The sequence below is a fragment of the Octopus sinensis genome, linkage group LG1 (genome assembly GCF_006345805.1).
Source record: "Octopus sinensis linkage group LG1, ASM634580v1, whole genome shotgun sequence".
Lineage (NCBI taxonomy): Eukaryota > Metazoa > Mollusca > Cephalopoda > Octopoda > Octopodidae > Octopus > Octopus sinensis.
The window spans coordinates 203,362,958-203,388,805 of record NC_042997.1 but is presented as its reverse complement, the minus strand read 5'-3'; the positions used below and the strand labels follow the sequence as shown (position 1 = coordinate 203,388,805).

At 35.0% G+C, this 25,848-nt stretch overlaps 1 protein-coding gene across 2 annotated transcripts in view; it reads left to right on the top strand.

The window, feature by feature from the left end:
* The first annotated feature begins 1,941 nt into the window (after window positions 1-1,941).
* LOC115211339 (alpha-catulin) overlaps window positions 1,942-25,848 on the top strand; it is a 349,449-nt gene continuing 325,542 nt past the window's right edge. Inside the window, exon 1 of one of the 2 annotated variants that reach the window (XM_029780109.2) lies at window positions 1,942-2,119. In XM_029780109.2, the coding sequence (XP_029635969.1) occupies window positions 2,024-2,119 (96 nt within the window). In that variant the 5' untranslated portion in view covers window positions 1,942-2,023. The remainder of the gene's footprint in view (window positions 2,120-25,848) is intronic. The other variant, XM_029780108.2, reaches the window with a different exon arrangement.

The following is a 25,848-nucleotide window of genomic DNA, read 5'->3' as shown; positions in this document are numbered from 1 at the left end:
CATAAGCTTTAAGCTTATATAAAAATACCAATATATATATATATATATATATATCATCCCCGTGTACATGGATATACGTAAATTTATATACACGCACGTTTACATACGTTCGTATAAAGTTATGCATGTATTGGTATGTGTAAAAAGCGTGAGAGCGTGAACATGCGTGAGAGAGAGAGAGAGAGAGAGAAAGAAAGGGGCGGGAAAGCGCATGTGTGTGTGTGTGTGTGTGTGTGTGAGAGAGAGAGAGAGAGGGGGGAGGCCGGGAGAAGTCAAGATAAAATATTTGTTACAGAATATTTTGTGTAGAGATTACTTTAAGAGTTTTCCTTTCTTTAAAGCCAACTGAATCATGAAATTTATAGTTTGAATCTACCAGCAAGAAGAGTCAGTTTGTATGAAATGTGAACGTGCTTTATTACCGTTGCAAGTTTTATTGCAGCTGCTGTGTCAATGAGAACACTTGCAACTGAGAGCAAACAACGGGGACATTGGATGCAATGTGCTTGCTGTTGTTGTTTGAGAGCGTTAAACGTTGTCAACTAATGATAAAACGACGCGCAGCATTCTATATTTCACTTGCAGTAAGGGGCCTTTGGTTGCATTTATGCACTTTATCTCTCGTTACACCTCAGGTGTCTGTTGCACCTTCCATGTGTGTTATGTGTTATTGTATAAGAAGTGAATGAGAGAGAAAGAAAAAGTGAGGGAGAAACAACGGTGTAGAAATTACTCACACGCACTTTCACACGCACAGAAAGAGAAAAGTAGAGAAAGAGAGAGAGAGAGAGAGAAAGAGAGAGAGAGAGAAAGAGAGAGAGAAAGAGAGAGAGCAACACGGCAAGAAAAGAAAAACAGAAAAATTTAGAAAGAAGAATAAAAAGTAAATCGAATAAAATGGGGAGAGAAGAGCAAAAAATAACCTGAAAAAGTGGGGAGAACCGGAGAAAAAAAAAAGGTCTAAAATTAAGAAGAGAGAGAGAGAGAGAGAGAGAGAGAGAGGGGTTTGGAAGTGAGAGAAATTTAAAGGTAAAATAATGAACGAGAGCGCAAGAAGAAAAAGTATTTGAAAAGAGTGAGATTTAACGAAGAGGTGAGAGAGAGAGAGAGAGAGAGAGAAGAGAGAGAGAGAGAGAGAGAGAGAGAGAGAGAGAGAGAGAGAGAGCTTTTGTGTGTAAAGTGATCAGAACCCTACATTGTCATTCGTTGTTTTACTACTACTAACGACAATGCTCCTGCAATCTCTCATTTATTCGTCAACTTCTCTCTATCCTTATTAACAATAAATAATCCTCTCTCTCTCTCTCTCCATTATATATATCATGTAAAATAATAAAAACAAGACTTGAATCGATTTGATTTCATTCTAAATCTCACTCGCCGCTTCCTTTACTTTATTCAACCTTTACCCTTTCTAACCCCAGTCATTCATTCTCTACTCTTTCACTCTTTTTCTATCTCTTCATCCAATGACTTATTATCTCAGTCTCTTTCACTCTCTCTCTCTCTCTCTCTGCTTCAATTCCTTTTTATTTCTCTTCCTGTCTTCCTCTTTCATCGTCTCGCTATTCCCGCTTCCTTCTTTCCTTTCATCAATTTCTCTTTCAACTTCCTTTCCAATTCTTTACTACATTTCTCTCTTTCTCTGTGACTTCATCTGTTCTTTTTTTTTCTCTTCCTCTCTTCTCTCTGCCACATTCTCCTCCCCTCCACGTTCTCTCTTTCTCTCTCTCACTTTATTCCTCTCTCTGTGATTATATGATCTTTCTTTCTCCTCCTTCTTTCGCTTACTCTCTTTCCTCTCTCTGACTTTCTCTTCTCTCTCCCGAGTGTCTTCTTTTATTGCTACGTTATAACCGCTCTCTCTCTCTCTCTTCCCCCTCCCCTCGTGTCATTATACATATTCTTCCTGCTTCTCCCTGCCTATCTTCATTTTTTTATATCGTTCTCTCTCTCCCTCCCTCTAGCCGTATCCTCGCCGTCGCCTCCCTCCACCGTTGGAGCCAGGCAGCAGCACAACAAAATGGCTGGTCTTGCGCAGCCGAAGTCGGAATCTAAGCTGCCTTTGGAGATACGCACCAAGTCGGTGGAACACACTCTGGTGCCTCTTGTTGCCCAGGTAAGTAATTACAATAAACACCACGATCAGGTTATTGTGCATTAATTATTTTAAATGGCTTAAATCACACTTTTCTGCTAATTTTTTCTTTCACCTCCTTCCAACATCATGGTGGAGATGTGGCGGTTTCCTATTAAATTAATCCCGGTTGATAGCTATTTCTCTCTGAACGTTAGTGCAGAGTGTTGCAATTGTAACTGAGAAGATATAGAAGTTCGATTTCACGCTGCATTCCATTCACAACCCACTACCCGTCTTCATAGTATACAAATTGTGTGGTGGTTGGTAGTAAGGCATCTATGCATACGGTGTGTCTGTTTATATGAGTGTCATCTCTGATTTCGCCTTCACAAATTCACTTTTAAGGAATTTTCTAAGCAACAAGGATCACCAAAAAACACACTGCACACCCAAATTCCCTTTCGTATTCGTCAATAATGTAAGGGTCAGGGTGATTTCTTACTCAACATGCTCGTTACAAACTTGCTTAATCATTTTTTCTTCTTTCATGCAGCCCGCCTGCTCCCAGATCGATAATTTCCATCCACCCCTTTCAGTCAGCTTCTCCTCACCTCATCCTTATGAATGCCGAGTGACTCAAGTGTAACATATTTGCTGGGTTTCACATTCTTAGTGTTTGCTTCCTGTCACTGTGAGCATTTCTATGTCTACTTCAGTGAGTGTATGTGTGCATCTATATCTATCTATCTATCTATCTACTTATCTATCTACCTATCTATCTACTTATCTATCTATCTATCTACTTATCTATCTATCTATCTACTTATCTATCTATCTACTTATCTATCTATCTATCTATCTATCTATCTATCTATCTATCTACTTATCTATCTATCTATCTACTTATCTACCTATCTATCTACTTATCTATCTATCTATCTACCTATCTATCTACTTATCTATCTATCTATCTATAATTTGTTTAACTAACAAATACGAGAGTACTCAATACGTTTTATAGAGGATGGAATGAATATATTCTATAGTTAAATATTATTACTTTTTCTAAGACTTCAAGCTTCATTCGATTTCACATCCATCTGTTTCGCACGAAACTTACTCAGGAAAGTAATAATATTCATCCTCTATATCGTACTATATGTATACTCTTTGTTAATTATGCTATCGTTGCTGGTATATATATATCGATTAAAATTGGCAGTTTTTCAATTTAGCTATTTGTTTTCTGTTTGCTCTTGGTTTAATGTGTCGGACTTTCCGAGTTTCGTCCCTAGAAAGTACCTCTTGTTGATAACACACTGGTTGAACATCGGTGTGGCCGCGCTACCTAAACTCCACTCCTCCACCCAAGTCTCCCACAAATCACATCCTACCGTTTTACAACGTTAGAATGGTCATGGTTGGAATACCTTATAATTAGTGTTTTCTTAGTCAAAGCTAACCCGGAGTAAACATTTATTTTGAAACATTAACCTTTCCTTCTGTTTTCTTTCCATTTCATGTAAATATGTTGAAGTTGTCTCTGTTTATAAAGAAAAAAGTAAACCAAAATAGTTTCATGTTTCTGTGCTTAAGCGATTTGAAGTTTCCATCTCTTATGGTTTATTAATAAATTATATTTCAACATTTAATTGTGAAGTGCCATTTATTTAGTGAAGAAAATACTTTCGAGCTATAGAGTTAACCAAAACTGAATGTTTTCTGGCTTTATTATTTTTACCCCTTATAATATTGATGTTACACGTGTGTTTATTGTGCATCTGCCATGTGCTGGCATATTTTTTCCCTTTGACCTATCTATCCTTCATATCACCCTACTCAATGAATGTATATCTTGAATGTTCTGTAACAAAGGACCGAAAGGTAAAGAATAATCCTAAATATATTATGTAGCTAATAATTATTGTTTCGTCTGTCTGTCTCTGTCCGCACATACACACATATATTCGAATAAACGTGTCGAATGTTCCACTAAACAACACTCCTTATAAAACAAAGAACCGCATAGAAACGACATAACGGAATATCCGAATGTTTCAAAAAATTAAGTATTGTTTTGTTTAGAAAATGTAATTTGGTAATTTAGTTCAATCAGTCTTAATAATGAGAGGTTAGTTACCTCATTGGCTCAAAATATTATTTACAAAACACGCGTGGAATCCCTCTAAGGTGTGTGTTGCTGTTTTGTATCTATAAAATATACAATAAAACGGCAATTAACTCTTTTAATTGATCTCAGTCACTCGTGTAAAAACGTTGATTTATTTGTGAATGTAGTAAATGTAGCATTTCGATGTGGCCTCTTTCTTGTACCAGTGATTGTTGTTTACATAAAGATTTGACAACTTTACACACACACTCACACACATATATGTATGTATGTACTCATGTACACCCTTACGCACCTGCGCGCGCGCACACACACACACTGTTTGTAAGAACTGAATGCTAAGCAGGTGGAATTTCTCAAACTGTTGCTTTTCTGCAATAGTTTCAGTTCTTCATTTCGTTTACATAAAAGATTCCCGAATTGTCTTTGCGTTATGTGAAGAACTGTTGACGCGGCACACTGGCTTTCACCCCTCACTGCTACAGCTGACACACACACACACGCAGAACATTATTTGGTTTCTGGGTTGTCTAGGTACATGGCAGTGTTTTGTATACGTGCTCCCTCTCTCTCTGTTTCAGGTTTTCCCATATATTGTATGTTTATTTCTGTTGATTTTTCACGACTATGTTTGAAAAAAGTATTCATTGCTCACCTTTCTTCATAACGTGTAGAGCTGACATTTCTGTTGTCTGTTCTACATAAATTGGATGAATCACAATAGCCATGCGTATACAAAATACCAACACACACATACACACGCCTATAATTTTAAGTTTCCTTTGGAATTCTGTCGGTGAATTTGTTGCCTGAATTCTATCGAATCATCCTCTTAATGTGTGATGTGCCGAAATCATAGAAATTTTACTCTGTTCTTTCCCAGCCCCCAAGTTCCTTTTTCTCCTCCTTATTCTATTATTAAACCACTCAATGTTGCCAATTACAATAAAGATGGCAGCGCTCATTGCTACATGTGGCATTCAAACACTTGTAAACGGTTTCTCCAGTTTTCCTAACTTTCAAAACAACAAATTGAATCATTATCTCTTATTTTTACCTATTTCGCAAATTTTAAAATGTCTCTGGACGTTTTAAAAACCAAATAGTCTGATCTAAAATGGTTAATTTCGAAAGTTAAATGGCAAGAAAATAGCTGTGTTTATATATATATATATAAAGAAATTACTATGAATAAAAAAAGTAATAAGAAATTAGAATGAACTTCATTAGCTCACAGCTGTTTCTGCTATAAAATGCAGTGTTTTCTTAGTTAAATGCTTCTCACTCATACATATTGTGCATGTGTGAGAGAGATAAGATCGCTTCCACTTATTTACTTTTGTAAAGGGTTGAACAATTATTGCATCAAAAATCGGACACATTGAAATTGTTGAAGCTCAAAGATTTTAGTAACTTGACATTTCCAACATGGAAAGCCGGCAAAAAAAAAAAAAAAGTAAATAAAATAAAGGAATTTGTTTAAAACCTTACATACTGTGGCGATGGGCGAACACAAAGCCTTCTTTCCTCTTTAGAACTTGCCTATCTCTAAATCTACACTTGTTACTACTGCTGTTTCAGTAACTAACCCCTGCAGGCAACATATTTCTATAACACCAATATCGAAAGGTCTACACAATTGTTTATTATTTTTCATTACATTCTTAATACATTAAAAACCTGATTTTTAAAAAATTATTTTCTCATGTAAACCTGCAGGCCTGCAGTCTGTAACAAAAACAAAAATGAAATATATATAAAAATGTGTGATGTATTTTGCTGTTACGAATGCTCTCTCTCTCTTCCCCAGACGTGTCTTCACCGGCCGGTGTGTGTATACACACACACACATATATGTATGTATATATTGTATGTGTGTAGTTAGCTTACTCAGCTTGAGAGGCTGGTTGATTTAAATGTTGCAGTTTTACTGATTGCTTCATCTATTCCACTGCATCAGTTTCAGAATTTTTCTTTTAATGCTGTCTTTTCTTTGCTTCTTTCCTCTTCTTCGCGTTAAACAGTTGATGATGTATGGTTATTTCATCCTCCCCTGTTAAAGCTTGCTAGCTAGCTTAGCTCAGCCTAGTCACTTTCCTCCTCTTGTCAACCGGCATTCTATAACATACACCCTTCATCCAACCTTTCCGAATATATATATACATTCTTCATTCCATACCTTCCTCTCCGACTGTTTTATGCTGTTCACAGACATAGTACCACCCCTCTCTCTCTCTCCAGTGGAAATTTGGTCGGCACATGTTTCCCTGTTGCTGTTCTTCACTTCGGTTAACATAGGTTTTCTAATTAGCTTTGTCTTTAATAGTCCCTGATAAAAATCTATCCTAGCCTCCTCTGTCTCTCATTGAAGTCTTGTTCTACTTTAATCTCATTAACAACAGCATTACATCTAAATTGTTTAGTCACGCATATCAATACTGAAGATTTAAATCTCTGAATGAATTCTTGTATTGTTTCCCTTGCAGGAATCAACCAAATGAACCATGCAAAACAACTTTTTCTTTTCTTTTTTGTTTTGTTTAGTTTACAGTTCTTAAAACTTGTTTTGTTCAGATGAACTTTTTCCAAGTCATTTTAACCTTCTCTCAACATTTAAACGATTACAATTACATTTCTTTTCTTATGACTGCTCCATACTTGAGTAATGCTTCATTCAGAGGTGTATGTATATTGAGTTTATACCAGCTTATTATTGCAATGCTTAAGCAATATATGTATATATATAAGATAAATCTTACACTCCATTCTTTCTCTTCTACACACACACAAACATGAAATCAATAAACTCACAACCACTGTATGACAGAAAACACTCCTTTTTGTCTGATAATCAATGTTAAAAGTTATGAAGCCAAATTTACTGTTGAAATAATGGATGTTAGTGAAGAGGACTATGAGTATTAGTATAAAGTATCCAACTTTGCTGTAGAATAATAATCGTAAAGTGTTACCCTGTGTGCTATAATGACTAATGGGAAATCACCCATTAATTTATAACAGGATGTTGAGAAAAAGAAAAAAGAAGAAATTGAATAAAAATAATCCTGAAATTGACCTAAAAGATGTAAAAGTATACTTCTGTGAAGGGAAAGGTTAAGGTTACTATAAAATTGATGTAAATAACATGCTTCTTGAAGTTCTTGATATAATTAACCCGGGGACAATATTGCAATAAAGGCTCTCTTTGCATTTTGATTTTTATTGATATTGGAAGGAGAGCGGTCATTAAAATTAAGCACCAGTCAAATATTGAGTTTGATGTCTTCAACTATGTACACCAGTGGTGGTGGTCACTGCTCTTAGGGCTATTATGTGTAACTCATCATCATTTAGCATCTATCTTCCATGTTGGCATGGTCTGATGTGTCAGAAGACTGTGTTGTGCTCCAATGTCTACTTTGGCAGGGTTTCTATGGCTGAATGCTCTTTCTAATGACAATCACTTTAGAGTGTGTACTGGATACTTTTTCCCCTTGCACCAGCATTAGTGATGATTGCCTCATAACATGCAAGGCTAAGTGTCTTAAAGTGGCTGCTTTAACAAGGGAGAACGAATGAGAGAATAGGTGATTCTAAAGAATGTTGAAGGATGGTAAGAGGAGAGGATGGAGGGAGTATAATCGGTAACAGGAGATGCAAGGGATTTGTGACAGGGTTAAGAAAAAGGGAGGAATAGTTAAATAAGTGATAATGTGAGTTGTATAATTGTGGGTTCCAGTGCTTTTGCTTAAAATAGCTTGAACATTCTACCAGCTGGATCTTAAAGTATTAACTATAAAACTATAAAGACTCGATAACTCAATAAAAGCCTTCCACTAGAAGAGATTAATCAATATTCTTTAGTGCATAAAATTATATAGCTGTATATTTTATTTATTAATATAATTTAAATAAATGTTGTGGCTCTTGACTGTACAAACAAATATATATTGCTCTTTTTATCTAATGACTTTGCTTTCCCTGATAGATACCCTTCTTTCTCCTAATTTTGACATAAATATATGAGTTAAATTTGCATCTTCTTTCCAGAACAATTAAGTGTAAACTGGAAGGGAATAAAAGATTGCACCCCCTTTCCAAAGTCATTTATACTATAAATGATTTAGACCCAATATATATTCACAAAACTGCTACTGTTGGACTTATTAATATTTCTCCAAATTAATATATTTAAATGTTTAAGTTATTATCATTATCTCACCAAGTTATTGGCTAGTATATTATAAGGCATGACCTGATATGTAAATAATCCAAACTTATATGCATTATCAATGTAGTTATGGGTTTTATTTTTTCCTCGTAATTTGTTCAATGTAAACCTTGTAGGGTGAGAATTGAAATATTTCATTGCTGTTGTTTGCTTAAGTTGGCATTCCTTAGTTACACTTATTGTTTAACCAAATGGTTCTCAACCTTCGGGTTCCATATAAGATTTTGTTGTTAAAAGTTATCAATTTATTGCATATAATTTTTAACAGCTAAATCTTATCTGGGCCATCAAGGGTCAGTACGTAAAAATATTTTGACTATATTTTTATGCAATTCCGAATATTTATAAAAATCTAAGAATTTTTAAGCATCAAATAGTTATGAAAGTCCATCAAAGGGCAAAAACTGGTTGAAAACGACTGGTTTGATCCCCTTGTTACCATATTTCTGCTTCCATTTCAGTTAATTTTGAAATATAACGAAGAATTTAGTAAAATAACTTTATTAAATCTTGTTTGGAATATGAATTGACATAAAATTTTGCTGGAAGGTTCAAATTCAGATCTCTTTCAAATGGGAAGCTTGTATCCTAAAACCAGACTTGGTTGGTTGGTTTCAAGAGTTTAAAAATTAGCTATGATAAACTATCATTCTCTGTTCTCAAATGTTATTTTGTTTTATTTTTGATTTTCTATTCAAATAATAAAAATGTGCGGGCATAGCTATGTGGTTAAGTACAAGTTCAGTCACACTGTGTGGACCCTATAATCTTCTACTGTGGCTCTTAGTCAACCAAAATCTTGTGAGTGGATTTGGGAGATGGAAACTGAAAAAAGTCCATTTATTTCCCCAATCAACAGGTTGTCCATTGGTATTGTGCTTTCAAAAATATGGAATAAGATATCCCTTACTTGAAGAACAGGCAAGGGTTAGTGATAGGAAGGGCACTCAGTTGTAAAACAATGCCTTGATAATGTGTATTTGTTTAACTCATGCTGGCATGGAAGAATGGCTGTAAAACTCTGTGTGTGTGTGTATATACTCACATGCGCACGTGTGCACACACACAAATATGAATGTAAAACTGTATAGACATGCTCATATGTACACATGCATGTACATACCCACATATATTCATAAATACATACACACACATGAACTGGGCTACACAACATGCACTGAATCAAGGAGTATCATTGTGCACCAAGTAGATTTAAACTCTGACCTCTTGCAAAAATACACCAATAACTAATACCAATGTCAATATATTTGTAATATATACAGACTGCCAGTGTAAGATGTAAGGAGTGTATCTATGGATTGAATTCTGCTTCTTCTGCTAAATGACTTAAATATGTTCTCTAGATCTTGTTAGTGGTAAGAATAACTGTATGATAGCTTGTGGCAAGACAATTAGTCTAATACAACTGTTTATCTTGTTGCAATTGATTTGCCATAAACACACATTGGAGCTCACCAAGAGGGAGAGGGGGGGAGGTAATTTACTTCCTAATTAACTAATGTCATAAAACTTAGTTGTGTGAGATGCTAACTATTAGTAACATTAAGACGTAACAGCTAAACTTGTCGTTAAGCTATATCGTATTTACGTTATCTATAATTCATTACAGAATGGCTTGGCAGCATAGTTTCAAATTCAGAGGGACAGTGTTAAAATAGAACAACTGACTGAACGAATCCAATCTGGTGGTGTTATATAACCTTGTCTGGTTTTTAGTTTCCGAAGGAACACTGAATATCCTCAGTCACATTAGGGCATTTTGAGTGCAACTGTTAAATGCTGCAAGCAAATCAAGCAATGCAGTAACCAACAGGTAACTGTATTAGCCCTAAGTAATGTCATATGACATTTTTGTTATGTAATATGAGTTGGCAATATTCGTTGTGATAGCAGTCAGGTTATTCTATATAATTTGTGTATTCTTCAGTAATATTATATGGTCTAAAAACAATTTCATACGTACATTGTTATTAGAGTATGTTTGTCCTTGTGGTCAGTTAAATACTTTGCCATTATTTTGTGTGTGTGATTAAAAAATTGTATGCACTCGTTTCTTTATTTCAATAAATCAAAAGCAGAGGTGGAACAATTACATCATTTTCTGGCATAGTCTCCTTGCTTTTGAATGCATTTCTTCCAGTGGTCAATAAGCTTATTTATTCCATCAGAAAAGAAGGTTTGCTTGCAGCTGGTCATGCAGCCATTTATGCATTGTTGCCTGTGCTTCATCTGTTGCAAATCAAACTTGTAAAGGATGCTTGAGTGGTCTGAAGAGGTGATAGAAGGAGAGAGATCTGGACAGGGTGTTCCAGCAACTTGAAATCTGATTTTTCAATAGTCTCAACCCTGATGGTGGCTAAATGTGCAAATGCATTGTTGTGCAACAGTAACATTTGCTTTGACAGTAGACTTCAGCATTTGGTATGAATTGCTGGTTTCAGTTTGTTGGTTAGCATTTCACTGTAGCCTACACTGGTTATTGTCAACCACTTTTCCAGGTAATGTTCCAGTATAGGCCCTTTTGTGTCCCCAAAAATGTTACTATCACTTTTTTTGTGCAAGTTTGAGTCTTCGATTTCTTTTTTGCTAACAATTTTGGACATTTCCACTCCATACCTTATGGATTCTGGCTCAAAGCGATGGACCCAGGTCTCAGTTCCTCTGACTATGCTCTCCAAAAAAGCTTCGCCATCATCATTGTTGTGGTCAAGTAAGTGTTGACAGATCCACACACAATTGTTCTTGTGTATTTTCTTGAGCTCTCTTTGTATCAATCTCACACAGGCTTTATGGATTGAGGCTTGTTGTGAATGATTTCATATGCAGAACCATGACTAATTTGCAGAGAACATGCCACCTCATCGATGGTCACTTGTCAGTTCATCAGAACCATCTCTTGAGCTTGTTGACTCTTCACATTAGTGTTGGAAGTTGGGCATTCTGCTTCCCCTTTGTGATTCACATTTGTCTGGCCATTTTTAAACTTCTTGATCCCCTCATACATCTATGCAGCAAAGTTCTGTCCCTGTATTGTACTGAAAGCCTGCGATGAATTTCAGCTCCTAACACACACGTGTGTGTGTATTTCAGTCAGTTTCAACAATGAAGATTCAGTTGTTTTATAAGCTAAGTTACCTGCTCATTTAATTGTGTAGTCTGTGCATTTCACAGATACATGTACCATTAATGTAATTTCATGGTTAGTATCAGTGTGACATGGTTGTACTTCTTGGATTAGAAATCTAATCCATCCAGTGGTCTTCTATATAATTTTCATTTACTTGGGTTCATTCTCGGGTGTGGATTGTCCCAAGGATTTAGAAAATTACATTATCCCATGATGCTCCACAATGGGATTGAACCTGAGACCTTGTGGTTGCAAAGTTAACTCTTCAACTACAGTGTGCATGTATGTATACATGTGGTACTGAGCATGAAACCTGAAATAGCTTAGCTCATATATAGGACCTGTGTTCATTAAATAATATACACTTGCGTCAGAAATTAATTAGCACTTCTCAAATTTCTACATTAAATAGGTTAAATCAATTAACCTATGAGCTGTTCAAAACGTCTTACGCGATGAGAAAACTCAGTATGGTGTGATTTCGGTCCTTGCGAGGCGCTACCTATATCTATTAAACAAAGGAAGATTTGTCTGCATCCGCACTCCAAGTTGTTGCACTGCTATGTCAACATCATAAGGCTGTAGACTCTCAAACTGCTCTGCAAACAAAGTTACGTCATCGTTCTGCGCAACAGTGAACTTGCAACAAAGCAATAGTTCGAGATATGGCCACTAGGTGACAGCACATACCTTGAGTGAAGAGCAAATCAAGGGTGCTAATTAATTTCTGACGGTAGTGTATATAGTATTATTTCTAAAGTTGTATATTCTATAAACATGAGAATTTTGTTTTAGAAACACTGCTTAGAAAAAGTAAGAAAAACTAAACCAAACTAATTATTGATTAAAAAAAAAATCTTTCTTTTGAATAGTGAAATCAATAATCAATACAATTTAGTGAGTTCAGTCATAAGTGCTAAAAGTAAAAATGTCCTTCAGTCTAGGAAGAGGGACCATTGAGCAGACTATGATTGAAGACAGCCCAGCTCTGAACAACCTATCTTATTTTCAGGCAGAGTATATCAAGGGTTGCATTGCCCATTGTCCTTTTTTTTTCTTTGTTTAAAGATTGTACAATGTGATTTCAGTAAGGTTCAGCTGCTATTTCTAGCATGTTGAGGCACCTTTGTTGGGTTGCTATATCAGTTTTGATAAAAAGCTACTGTCTTAATTTTATGTCGAACTCCTACCAGTTGTTTTAGTGGAAGGGTAAAGTTTATTGCAAAAGAACCAATGCTTTTGGTTCTTGCTATTCTTTTATTCTTTTAGTCCTTGGTCTTTAGCTTGGAATAATGTTTCATTGAACATATTGATTCCGATACTTTAGTCTGACACTTGAATCGTCTTTATGTTGAACTACAAAGTGATGGGGCAAACAGATAGCACCACTTTTCAAATAAGGTTCAAGTTTCCTTACAGTTTCTATCTATTTAGTTTCACTCTCACAGCTTAGCTTGAACCAAAGTTCTGGTAGAAGAACTTGCCAAATGTGTCCAGCAATGGAATCAAACTTAGAGCTATAAGATCAGTGTGAACTAGGAGACCCATTTTATTTGAAGTGCTCAAAACTGTTCTGCTATCCTGCAAACTAGATAAACTCACTCTTATTTATAAAATCATGGTTTCATCATTTCTTTAGTAGTATACTGTATTAACATCGCAGTGATAATTTATGGCTGAATGGCTAGTGTTAGACTCGCAACCATAAGTTGTGGGTTCAATTCTTTGGATGATCGACTTACTGTGTCTTTTGAGTATGATACTTTATTGCATGTTTTAGTTTTCTCAATGGAAATGAGTCCCAGCCCAGAGCTGGTACAGTTCACTTTGCTTCCAGCTGTTACAGCCTTGATATTCCACTGGTCAAGCATGGGAAGCCTAAAGGAGTGTCTGTCTCATCACCTCTATATAAGTACCTAAAACAATTAGCAAAAACTCAGTACATGTTACTAAGTCAAATTCACTTCTGAGGAATGGTTGTGGTTAACCCCCATAATACAGGAAACTCTCTTATTTCCTTCTGTTTACCAAGTATATCTACATTTTCTGTCTTTACCGATTCTTTCAGTAGTTACTTATAGTAGCTTCAATTGTTGTATAAATTTTCGCACCATTTTCTAGCCATGGTGTTTTGACATAGTCTGATATGAAAGCCACAATACCACATTGTTCACAGATGATTGTAGAACTGACTTTCTGGAATAAATTTACTTTCCTTCTTTGTTATTATAAAAATAATAAAAATAAAAACCCCAGGAAAGATTGATTTTAGCAAAGCTTGCTTAGAAAAGATAAGAGTTTTAGTGGAAGGGGAAAGTTTATTGCAATGAATATATAAAATTAATCAATTGGAGGAATATAACATTACCTGGGGAGAATTGTGTAAAGATTTCTTCAAAAGCAAATCTTTTTTCTTGAATAAACATTTATTATCAAGACCAGTGAATTTGTAATTATTAATTTCTCATCATTCTTTCTGAAATGACTTACACACACACACCACACACACACACACACCACACACACACACGTTTATGTCATTAGTTTTTGTCAATTTACCAAATTCTTTTGCAAGTAGTTTGGTCAATTCTAAATTTTGGTAAGTCAACTATTATTAATCATTCAGCTCAACTTGATATTTCCATAGATGTCCATTCTTCTCATTGCATTGTTATCTCATTGTTTTGATTAGAACACATTGCTTAATAAACCATTTGGTTATTATTAAAGCTAGATGTTAATCTTGCAAGGATTGTTAACGTAGTGAGCTGGCAGAATCATTAGCACGCTGGGCAAAATGCTTAGTGGCACTTCGTCTGTCTTTATATTCTGAGATCAAATTCTGCTGAGGTTGACTTTGCCTGTCATCCTTTCAGTGTCGATAAATTAAGTACCAGTTGAGTACTGCGGTCGATGAAATCAACTAGCCTTCTCCCCTGAAATTGCTGGCCTTGTGCCAAAACTTGAAACCAATCTTGTGATAATTATGATGATGCTTACTACAGAATCAGTCAAAACACACATACACACACACACATTCCCAATATTTCCCATGTTCAGAATACTTGATACCTTTCTGCTCCTTCACTGTAATAATTTGTAGACTTCTCACTTCTTTTCTAGCTAATTAATCCTTTGGCTGTGGGGTTAAGAGGCTTGATTTGTAACCATATGGTTTCATGTTCAGTCTCACTGAGCAGCACTTTGGGTGAGTGTCTTCTACTATTGTTCTGGGCAACCAATACTTTGTGAGTGAAGTTGGTAAACAAAAACTCTGTTATGTTTGTTCCCCATCATCACTTGACACCCAGTGTTGGTTAATGTCCCTGTAACTTAGAGTTTTGCAAAAGAGACTGATAGAATACACACCAAGTTTACAATAGGCACTGATCTTGATTTGTGGTCTTGTATGGTTGCTGTCTAATAACTGAAACCAGTAAAAGATATATTTCTGTTGAGGTACTCTTTGTTTCAATTAATTTTGAAAATTTTGAAGACTTTAGTATAATAGCTGTCATTATTATTAATCTGATGTTTAGAACAGATTAACATGAAATGTGGATGGAAGGTTTTAATGAAAGTGTTTATCTTGCATGGGTTATAAGGAATCTTACTGCTTTTAGATCACTCAGGAATTTTGTATCATAGAACCAGAGATGGTCATGTTGGTTTGGTGTTAAAAGGGTTAAACCTGATATGTGATACTTGTCTGTTACTTTATTTCTTAGCCTATTATTTTAGATAACCTTATTTACTTATACTCTTTCTCTTACCAAGTATTCCAATTAGTGAGCTTCTGCAAGGTCAATTAACCTGCTAAATAGCCAAATTTGCATCAATCCCACTCTACTGTCTTAAAAAGGAAGAACACAATGAATAACTTTTGACCATTGGTCTGCTCAACTTATACATGTCTGGGACTAAACAACAACCAAATTATCACTTCTTGGGTGGGTCTCTTTTTCCAGCCACAAATTAACCAGTGTTTGTAATAAGTTGTTTTCAAAGACTAAAACAGTGGTATCTGTTTAAACCAGCAGTTCTCAGAGCTTCATGTAGCCCTTAAGCATCCTTCCAGCAGCCCTTGATGATCTTCCCTCTATAAATATAATAAACTTTTCTTTGACTTGTGTTTTACTTTTTTTGTGCAGTCCCCTAAAAAAAAAAAAAGCCAGGTTTTAGATCTGACCTGGATATTAAAAAGGTTGAGAACCACTACTTTAAACTGCTAAGTAAAATCTACTAATTGTCTTTCTACATTACTCTTCCACTGGAAATATTTTGTCTCCGTTTTGTATTGTTATATTTTGATGAGAAATATAATTGTGGTGTTTCTGAAGAAGGGATTTTGCTTAATTATGTAATTAAAGGTGGTAACCCAATATTAGAACTACTAGTGTTAGTTGTACTTATTGAGCTAAAGAATTTAAATTTTGGACATGGGCTTAGGACCAACAATTTTGCTAAAATAATCTATTATATTGACTCTAGTACTTAGCTGCTGTTTTATTTTAATGGCTTTAGAATGATTACAGTAGATACTGGTTGCATTTGAATTCTTTTTGTTCAATGCTTGACTGACCCTGTTAAAGAAATTAAAAAAACTATCCTGCAAACTCACCCTTCCAGTGACAAGGGAGGCACAAGTGTATGTGATGTTTGGAATGGAATGTGTTGTTGGTGGGATTGTCAGACCTGTAGGGGAGTTGGTGGTATCTGATAATTTATTAGTGTACATTGGTTTCAATTACTGTCTTTGTGGTTGTAGAAGTTGATCAAAAAGTGGTTAGAGTATTCTCAATGGTCTGTTATATAGATGATGTTGTATAAGTGTCAGTCATATGGAAACCTGTATAGTTAGTAAAGTCTTTGATGTAGGACTTCCTTGATATTTGTTATTGTTCAGTCATTAGCAAATGAAAATTTCCACTGGCTGAGATATGTAACTGACCTGGTCAGTGTCCTTGTATAGTCGTACAATGTAGACATTCTTCTGGAATAGTTTAGGGTCTCATAAACAACTTTGTCTGGAAAATAAAAATCACATAGCAGGATCCCATTGGAGATAAATCAAGGAGAATTGAATGAAGTTGTTGAGTTCCCTGTGAGCTTTGATTGAATAGATATATGATAAAGTATTCCAATCATGACCACTCTGTTGGTTTTTTTTGATATTGGAGCTAAACAGTTCAATGTATCTTTTATTTAAAATGGTAGGGTATAAGTTGAGAGATATTCTGGTTATTTCTAGCAAGTCGAGCAATGGTCATAGAGACTTCCTCATCAAAGTGATTGATGCTGATGAAAGAGATCATGTTGTAGTCACAAATGTAGCATGACTTGGTGAAAAATGAGTAGAATGAACTGCACTGTCAAATGCCATAGCAATGTCATGGCCATTTAACTATGTCACTGTTCTTTTTATACCACACTTATTAAAATGATGGTTAGTATCAAAAGTAATGTTTTACTGTAGATGATAGTTTATAAGTTGTAATTTTAGAAAATAATGATTAACCATCTATTGTCTAGTATCTGGGAAAGTGTTTTAAATAATCTTTTGCTTTATAAATTATATTGCTAAGAATGCGATTGGTGATTTACAAAAATTTCTTTGTAATCATATATTCCTATGACTGAAGATGAAAAATGTCAAGTCATTCTTTAGTTTATAGTACAGCTATCCATCCTTTGTAAGTATGGCTTGGTAGCATGTACTATACGTTTGCTAATTATATTAGGTACCCACTTAGTAAGAAGCATAACCCCCCCCCACCACCACCATTCATCAAGGGCACATCCAGGTTGTAACATTTGGAAGAAGAGCAAGCCACATCAGCACCTGGCTGTAGTCATTTACAGGTGGAGTAGTATGAAATGAAATTCCTTACTCAAGGACACAATGCGTCATCAGTCCAGGAATTGAGCCACACCCTTATCATGAAATCAGTACCCTGCCCATTAGGTCATGCATTTTCTTTGGTTTAGTCTATTGTATATTGACATTATCGATACTGAAATTACAGCTATTTTCCAATTTACACATTTAATATTAATGCAAACTAAGGTGGTAAGCTGGCAGAATGGTGAGCACACCAGGCAAAACGCTTAGCAGCAATTTGTCTGTGTTAATGTTCTTCTGAGTTGAAATTCTATCAAGGTTGACTTGGCCTTTCATCCTTTCAGGGCTGATAAAATAAGTATCAGTTGAACACTGGGGTCAATGTAATCAACTTACCCCGTCCCCGAAATTGCTGGCCTTGTGCCAAAATTTGAAACCAATACTAGCACAAATTAGGAAGAAAATATGCAGAAGCAATGTGGAAATTGACTGGTTGAATATTTTTGCATTTATCTAAATTAACCTGTGTACATGTGTGTGCATCTGCATGTGCATTTGTGCAGGCTCATGCATTTATGCCTGCCTGTGTGTTTACAGTTATATAAATCAAGTATTGAATTTGGTGAGATTTTGAGATGGGTTTATTAGAATTATTATGAATGTAAGTGCTTTTACAAGGAAAATGTTGGAAGTGACTTTGAAGTTTTGGCTTAGTTGCCTTTGTAAGACAGCCTGACAAAAGTAAGTAACCCAAAATTTTAACCATTTAGCATTGAGATTATTCTGTCAAATATGATGCTTATTTATTCATATTGTTTTGAATTAATCATGCATTATCTAATAGCTTAGAGATTTTGATGATGTGATTGTTTATTTTTTTGAATGAAATTAACAGGGTAGTTGGTAGAGGCCAGATTTGGTCAGTTTGAAAATAAAACAGGTAGAAATTTTGGGCCTGTTTGAATGCTAAAGGGTTAAAGTCATTGACAAACTTCTCCATGTAAAAATAAAACTTGATACTCAAATATATAGTGATCCTTCAGTTAATATTATTTTTTCAAAAAAAAAACATATAACTAAAGTGCAGGCATGAGAGTATGGTTGAAAAGTTAGCTTCTCAACCAAGTGGTTTTGGGTTCGGTCCCACTGCATGAATCCTTGAGCATGTGTATTCTACTTTAAGCTCAGACTGGCCAAACTTTTGTGAGTAGATTTGGTAGATGGAAATTGAAAGACACCCATCCTGTGTGTTTGCATACCTATATATGTATGTGTGTGGGTGTGTACCTCCATGTCTTGATAGCATGCTCCATTAATCATACATGCAGTGTCCTTTGTTTCCAATCTTCCATGAAAATGTGCCTAGCCGTTGGGAAATTTCACCTTGCTTTGAAACATGTGAGGGTTGACAACAAGAAGGGTGCCCATTGAAATTCTGCTTCAACAACTTACCTCCCCATGTATACACACATGAGAAATATAAACAAAGTAGCTAGTTAGAAAATCTCAACAAGAGATGAAAGTAGCAACTCAGAAGTAATATTTATTGCCACATCAGCTGTTTGACGTTACTACCATTTTAATGGGGTTAAAATGGTAGTAATGTCAAATAGCCATATTGATGTGGCGATAAGCATTACTTCTCAGTAGAGTTGCTACTTTTATCTCTTGTTGAGATTTTCTAATTAGTTAATTTGCTTGTTGCAAAATCAGTGGTTGATGGTCCCTTAATTTTGTGATCCTGTCATCTGCTAAAGGATGGTATGGGTTTGCTCCCCTACTGGGCAATATATACAGAGTACAGGTTGCATTGGTAACCAGCTGGTGGAAGATCTGTCTGGGATTAAAATGGTAGTAATGTCAAACAGCCATATTGATATTATATATACATATATATACACTCACACATGTAAACTGGCACTCTGTCGGTTACAATGATGAGGGTCTCTTGATCTGATCAATGGAACAGCTTACTTGTGAAATTAACATGCAAGTGGCTGAGCACTCCACAGACACATGTACTCTTAATGCCTTAATGTAGTTCTCAGGAAGATTCAGTGTGACACAATGGGACAGGGCCAGCCCTTTGAAGCACAGGTACAACTCATTCTTACCAGGTGAGTGGACTGGAGCAATGTGAAATAAAGTGTGTTGCTCAAGGACACAACGTGTCACTGGGTATCAAGCTCATGACTTTACAATTGTGAGTTGAACATCTAACCACTAAGGTACATGCCATGATTGTTAAGAAAGGCATCCAGCCATAAAAACCATGACAAAACAGACACTGAAACCTGGTGCAGTCTTCTGCCTTGCCTGTCGAACCATCCAACCCATGCCAGCATGGGAATTGGACGTTAAATGATGATGAGTAAAATATTGACAATCTGTAACCAGGAGAAGAGACACGATTTTCAACAATGTTTTATTTTTTAAAACTACTTCCATTCTCCCAACAATGGACATTGGTTCTACAACCTTCAAAGAAAACAATTGCAAAGGTTAATTACATGGGGAAATTGAATGTGTGAGATTATCTTTTTATTTCCATTCTTCATTTATATTAGACTGATAATTGATTTTTTTTTTATATTCCATTACCACTCAAATATACATTTTTTTTATGAAGAAGGTTATGTGAGTGTCTGTTCAGGAAAAAAAAAATTGAATATATGGATTTGTACTAGATAAATTTATTATTTGGCAAAATTTGGAATTTGAAGAAGCTGGTGATGACCTGGTAGCATCAATATTGGAGGGTTGAATAAGTTTAATTACCCTGAGGTGTGTAAAATTTAATATAGTATCTGCCTTGACTTTCAGCTGAGAGTGTGGAAGCGAGAGAGGAAATGATGTCTCTTGGCCTTTAGGCAAAGAATTGAAGTTGAAGAACTAATGTGGAGAACGAAATGGTAGTGTGAGAGGGTCAGATGTCTGGAGTGAAATGTGAATGGATGAAGGGGTAGAGGCAGATATGAATTTGAGAGGGAAGGTAGTAAACTTGTGCCTCATACGATAACAAAAATAAAAAAATTAAAATAGGTGAGGAATTCTGGCAAAAAATTTATCTATTTTAAACTGATTTATTATTCTTCATAGCGTCACATTGTGGTGTTTCCCTACACCTTTACCTTAACCCTTTTGATACCAACCTGGATGAAATTGCCTCTGGTTCTGTAGTACAAATGTCTTATTTTCAAAAATTTTATCAAAATAATTGCAATATGCTCCATACAAACCCAATTTCTGCAAAATTGCATCAAAACAATGTGTATTTTTCAGATAGTTCTCATTGTCTGCCACCAAGCTTTGTATGCGCACTCATCCTGCATTTCTTATATTGATTCTATATCTCTTTTACTTCTTTTTCTACATAATGTAAAGCACGACTGAAGAAATCAATCAATCAACCAACCAACCAACATTAATATAGGCTATTATTATGTAGAGATAATAAATATCATTGTGTTGCTATGTAACATACGTGAGATTGAGAATAATTTGGTTATTTCACTAATTATTTTGTAGCAGGCAATTATATTTTTGGTCATTGGTGATGGAAATATCATTCTTTTCCTCAATCAAAGTTATTAATCTTTTCTGATCTTAGCATGCTAATTATTGGAAGAGACCTATTTTTAATGTTTCATTCATGATGAATTCCTTCGATTAATCCCAGCAGCTCATTTCAAAGGAAAATGGATTTTAAAAACAGGTGTTTCAAGCAGCTAACGAAATTGGTTTTAAAATACATAAGACTGGAGAAAGTTTATAAATTGGAATGGATATAATGTGTGTGTGTGTGTATGCATGCATGTATGCCAGAAAACCTATGAGGAGGAACCTGATTGATTGATTGAGAAAATACAGAAGGAAATGCAGGAAAAGTTTTGTATAGTAATAGTTTTGTATTATATGATGCTGTCATGAACTGCATGTTTGATGAACCAATTCAAATGATGGTAATGGACGCTATTGTCGTCAAAGAAATTCATTCTATATATATAACTTAGTGAATTGATTGAAGCTGTCATTGACATCTAAGGACCTCACTGATTCTATGCTGTTATACCATTGATTTCTTTCTTTCCCTGTTTTAAATGAAAATGTGAAGATTTAGGTATGTTTTAAAACAGTAAAATGCAATTACGTAGATCATCATCAGTTCTACATTTTTTTTTTAATGCTTATATTGATTGGGTGGTTGTCACAATCATTGTCAGTTATTTGGAGTGGAGTTCCTGCCCTCCTAGTCAGTTGCTTGTAATGTAGCTTGCTGAATCCCGATCTCACATGTACATTTTCATTTTGGTATAGTTCGTGCAGCTGGATGCCCTTCCTGTGACCAACCACTTTAGAGAGTATATCAGATGCATTTTATCATGCTACAGTCACTAGAGAACATGTCCTATATAAGCTGGACTGATGTGTGACCCTCAACCCAGTATCACTTTATTAGGTATTCCTTCTCTCTTCAATGCAGCTTCTGGGGTCCATGTCTTGCTTATGGGGAGAGAGAGAAGGTAATGTCTTGTTATTAAATAAACTCTGCTCCTTGTATCTTTACAAAAAGTGTCATTGAGTAGTAAAACCTGGTAAAATAACTGTAATCCTTACATTCTATATGCAAGTTTTTCAATCTGAAAGATGAAGCAAAATGATTTAAACCTTTTGTCACCATATTTCTATCGAAATTTAGAAAATAATGAAAGATTAAACAGAATAAATTTGTAATTATCAAGCTGGTGTTTGGTACATAACATCAAATTTTTATGAGAAGTTTTAATTTAGAATGCTGTAAAGCATGATGCTTGTATCGTAGAACTAATGGCAATCTCAGGTAAGTTGGTATCAAGATGGTTGAAGGGAACCATGTATTTCATATTCTAATTTGTTTTGTTTTTTAAACTTCTTGTTTACAAATGTTCATCATTTAATGTCTGTTTTCCATGCTGACATGGGTTGAACAGTTTGATGGGTGCTGTCCTGACTCCAATTGTCTGTTCTAGCATGGTTTCTATGGCTGGATGCCATTCCTATCTCCAACCATTTAACAGTGCATGCTGAGTGCTTTTTATGTGCCACTGGCATAGGTGCATTTAAGCAGCACTGGCATGAGTGCATTTTATGTGGCACCAGCACCTGTAAAGGACAAGCCTGTATGTATGGAAGACAGTGGTTTTACGTAGATTGATGTGTCTTTTCAAGTACAGCAAATTGCCACATCTCCCAATCTCTTGTGATTTCCTCAGTGAGGCCCAGCCAAAAATTCAGTACTTAAGTTCTTTATTGGTATTTTGAATATTACTTGTTAGACTAAATGTTTTTATGTTCAGAAGTCTTTAGTTTGATGGTGTATATTTTGACTTGTCATTTGATGAGAAGAGCTGAAATTAACCTTTGATTAACTAAAGTTCAATTGGAGAGATCTGGGAGAGGATCGATAAAGTTTAGTGAGTTAACATGACAAAAAGTTATGACTCTTTTCTTGCTTAACTAGAAACTTTAAGAAAATTTCATTGCAAAATAACTTTGTAGTCTGAAAATGAATAAAATTATATATATTTTTTATATCATATATGAGAATAAGTTTCCAATTATACTAATTAGCCTCATGGTTATTGGTGGAATTTTTACATATTTTCCCCCAATTGGCATGGATTAAACAAATCTATTTAACTGGCTTCTTCTGTTACTTAGTCCTTGGTTAATTTCTCATTGAGTTCTCTGATGCTATTTGGAATACTTCATCTGTTCTGCTGACAAAAGGTTAAGCTATGCAAAAAAGTCACTTTGGGATGGTCAGATTTATTATGAAAGAACAAATTTAAAAGGTTAACAGACACGATTTTGATCTGTGCTTGTCTCCATTGAAGAAAGAAAGAAAAAGTATTTATTACAATAGAATCTATGGTGTATCTATCAGTCAGCAGAAATATTTATTTTTGGTTTTTATGACTGTTGTTTGTTTATCCATTGATCAGGAATATTATTAAATCTAATCTTATGTTTTTACTGTTCTGCTATTTCTGTCCTAGAACTATTGTTACAGTTTCTTTCTCTAAATGAATAACAAAAACACAAACACATAATTTATATTTAATCTTTTACTGTTTAACAAATTTATTCTCAAGATGCAAGTGCTGTTCTGTATTACTTATTCCTTTTTTCCTATATTTACAATCCTTGTAATGGGACTTCTGTGAAGATGTGTGGCCTAGTGGTTGGGGTGTTATACCCATGATCATAATGTCGTGGATTCGATTCCTGGGCAAGACACTACATTGCCATTGACCAATCTATGATATTTTACATTACTGCAGTCTACTCAACTGTAAATGATTACCAGTTGACTGCTGGTGCAGCTCTTCTCCCTCTACTTGACATACCTGATGCTCAGCTTAGTTACTTCACAGGTACCTAAATGTGGCACAAGTTACCAGATCATAGATGTGAGCATTGGCTAAGTGCTCAACTTGTGTGATGTTTTTGGTTGGAAATATTTCTGACCACAACATATTGATAGACTTTTCTGATGTTTTGTTGAGTGAAGATAATATCTTTCACCACAACACTAGATGCCTACGATGTTATGTTTGCTGGAGATTATATCTTTGACCACAACATTTGTTACTAGATATCTATGATGTTATGTTTGCTGGAGATAATATCTTTATTAACAAATGTGGTTAGATATTATCTTCAGCCAACAATAACACTAGAGGAATCTATTAGCTAGGATTAATAACTGTTGAAAAATAGGACTAGTAATGGTTCAATAATGCTCTCATCTTAAGACTGTGACATTATGTTGGTTGGAGTTAGTGTCTCTGACTGCAACTCTTATTAGTGGAATCTTTGCAGTAGTTGTAGACTCTTTGACTCTGCTTTTAATTGATTGGCTAATTTTTAATTAAATCAACAAAAATGCTAAGTGGTACAGGTTAATGGAATAGAAGTTAATACCACTTTATGGCTGGTATTAATATATTCAGTTAAGCTATGTCAACTCTTCCTTAAATATACTGAAATAAGATTTATACAAACCATTCCATTCCAGAATTGGGAATTTGTGTTTTTTTTTTTAATTCTTAATGGTTCAACAAACAAACAAAACATTGGCAAAATTATAAAAAAGATCCCAAAACAAATGAAAAAAGTGCAACAACATGATTACAAATTATTTCTGAGAAAGCAGACATGACAGAAAAATGGTATAAATATCTTACAATATTTAGTTGTCTTTTTATATTTTGTGTTTGAATCCAAGTTAATAAGATTCATTCCTGCAATATTCTGGAGACATTTATGTTAACTATGTTCCTCCCACTGTAAGACTTTTGCTCGTATTCAATCACAAATACTGTAAAACTTTGGTCATCTGAACATCAGTTATCTGAATTTCAGATTATCTGATTGAGATATCAAGGCCCTCTGAATATTTAATTATCCATACTGTGTCCAACCCAAACTATAGAATAATAATGGTTGCTACCATTTTGTCTTTTTGCTTTGCAGTAATGCAGTGTGAATTGATTTTACTGAAGAATATATAAAAGCTGACATCAAAGTGTTAATGACACTGGGGAGGCAATCATGTCTTGTTTACATTCATCAAAAGCATCATGTGTTGGCTGGTTGGTCTGCCAGTTTGATCTCAGTGGTCACTTGAAACAGTGTTGAAATAACTTTAACATGTAAAACTCACAGACATGCTGAATGATTTAAAATGATGTTAAAATCAGTCTTTGTTTGCTCTGCAAGTTTTTATGTATCTGTTACAAGTAATTGAGTTTGGTGGTGTTTCCATGTCTGTGAAAGGAATGTGAATATCTTCCATTGACAGTCAAACAGAAAAGTGAAATATTACAGCATGTAGGTCATAGAGGAATGGCATGATGTACAAGAGTACATCAATGTAAAACTCATGAAGACTGTGTAAATATGCTTTTTAACATAATTATGTTTTGTATGGCTTCCTTTGTTTACTATTAGATCAGATACCTGAACAAAATAATCCCTGTTTCTCTCATTCAGATAATTGGAAATTTAACTCTATTGAGTCAGCTGAAATGATATCAGACATAATGTCTCACAGATATTTAACTTCATTGCTCTACTTTCTGAGTTCAGATACTGACCGGGATGATTTTACTTTTCATCCTTCAGGTGTTGAAGCAGGACTTCAGCAATATAATGGTATAGATTCAATTGATTATTCTCCCTTCACCCTTACAAAAAATGTTTCTGTCTCTTTCCAAAACAAATCAATATTAATTTATAAGATGATTGTCTTTTTTTGGCAGTATATTCTTAGCTCTTCTTCAGGAGCATTAAGAGCTACTGTTGTATATCTTGCTTTCAAATTGGGCACAAGGCCGGCAATTTTGGGGAGCAGTCTAGTCAATTACACGAA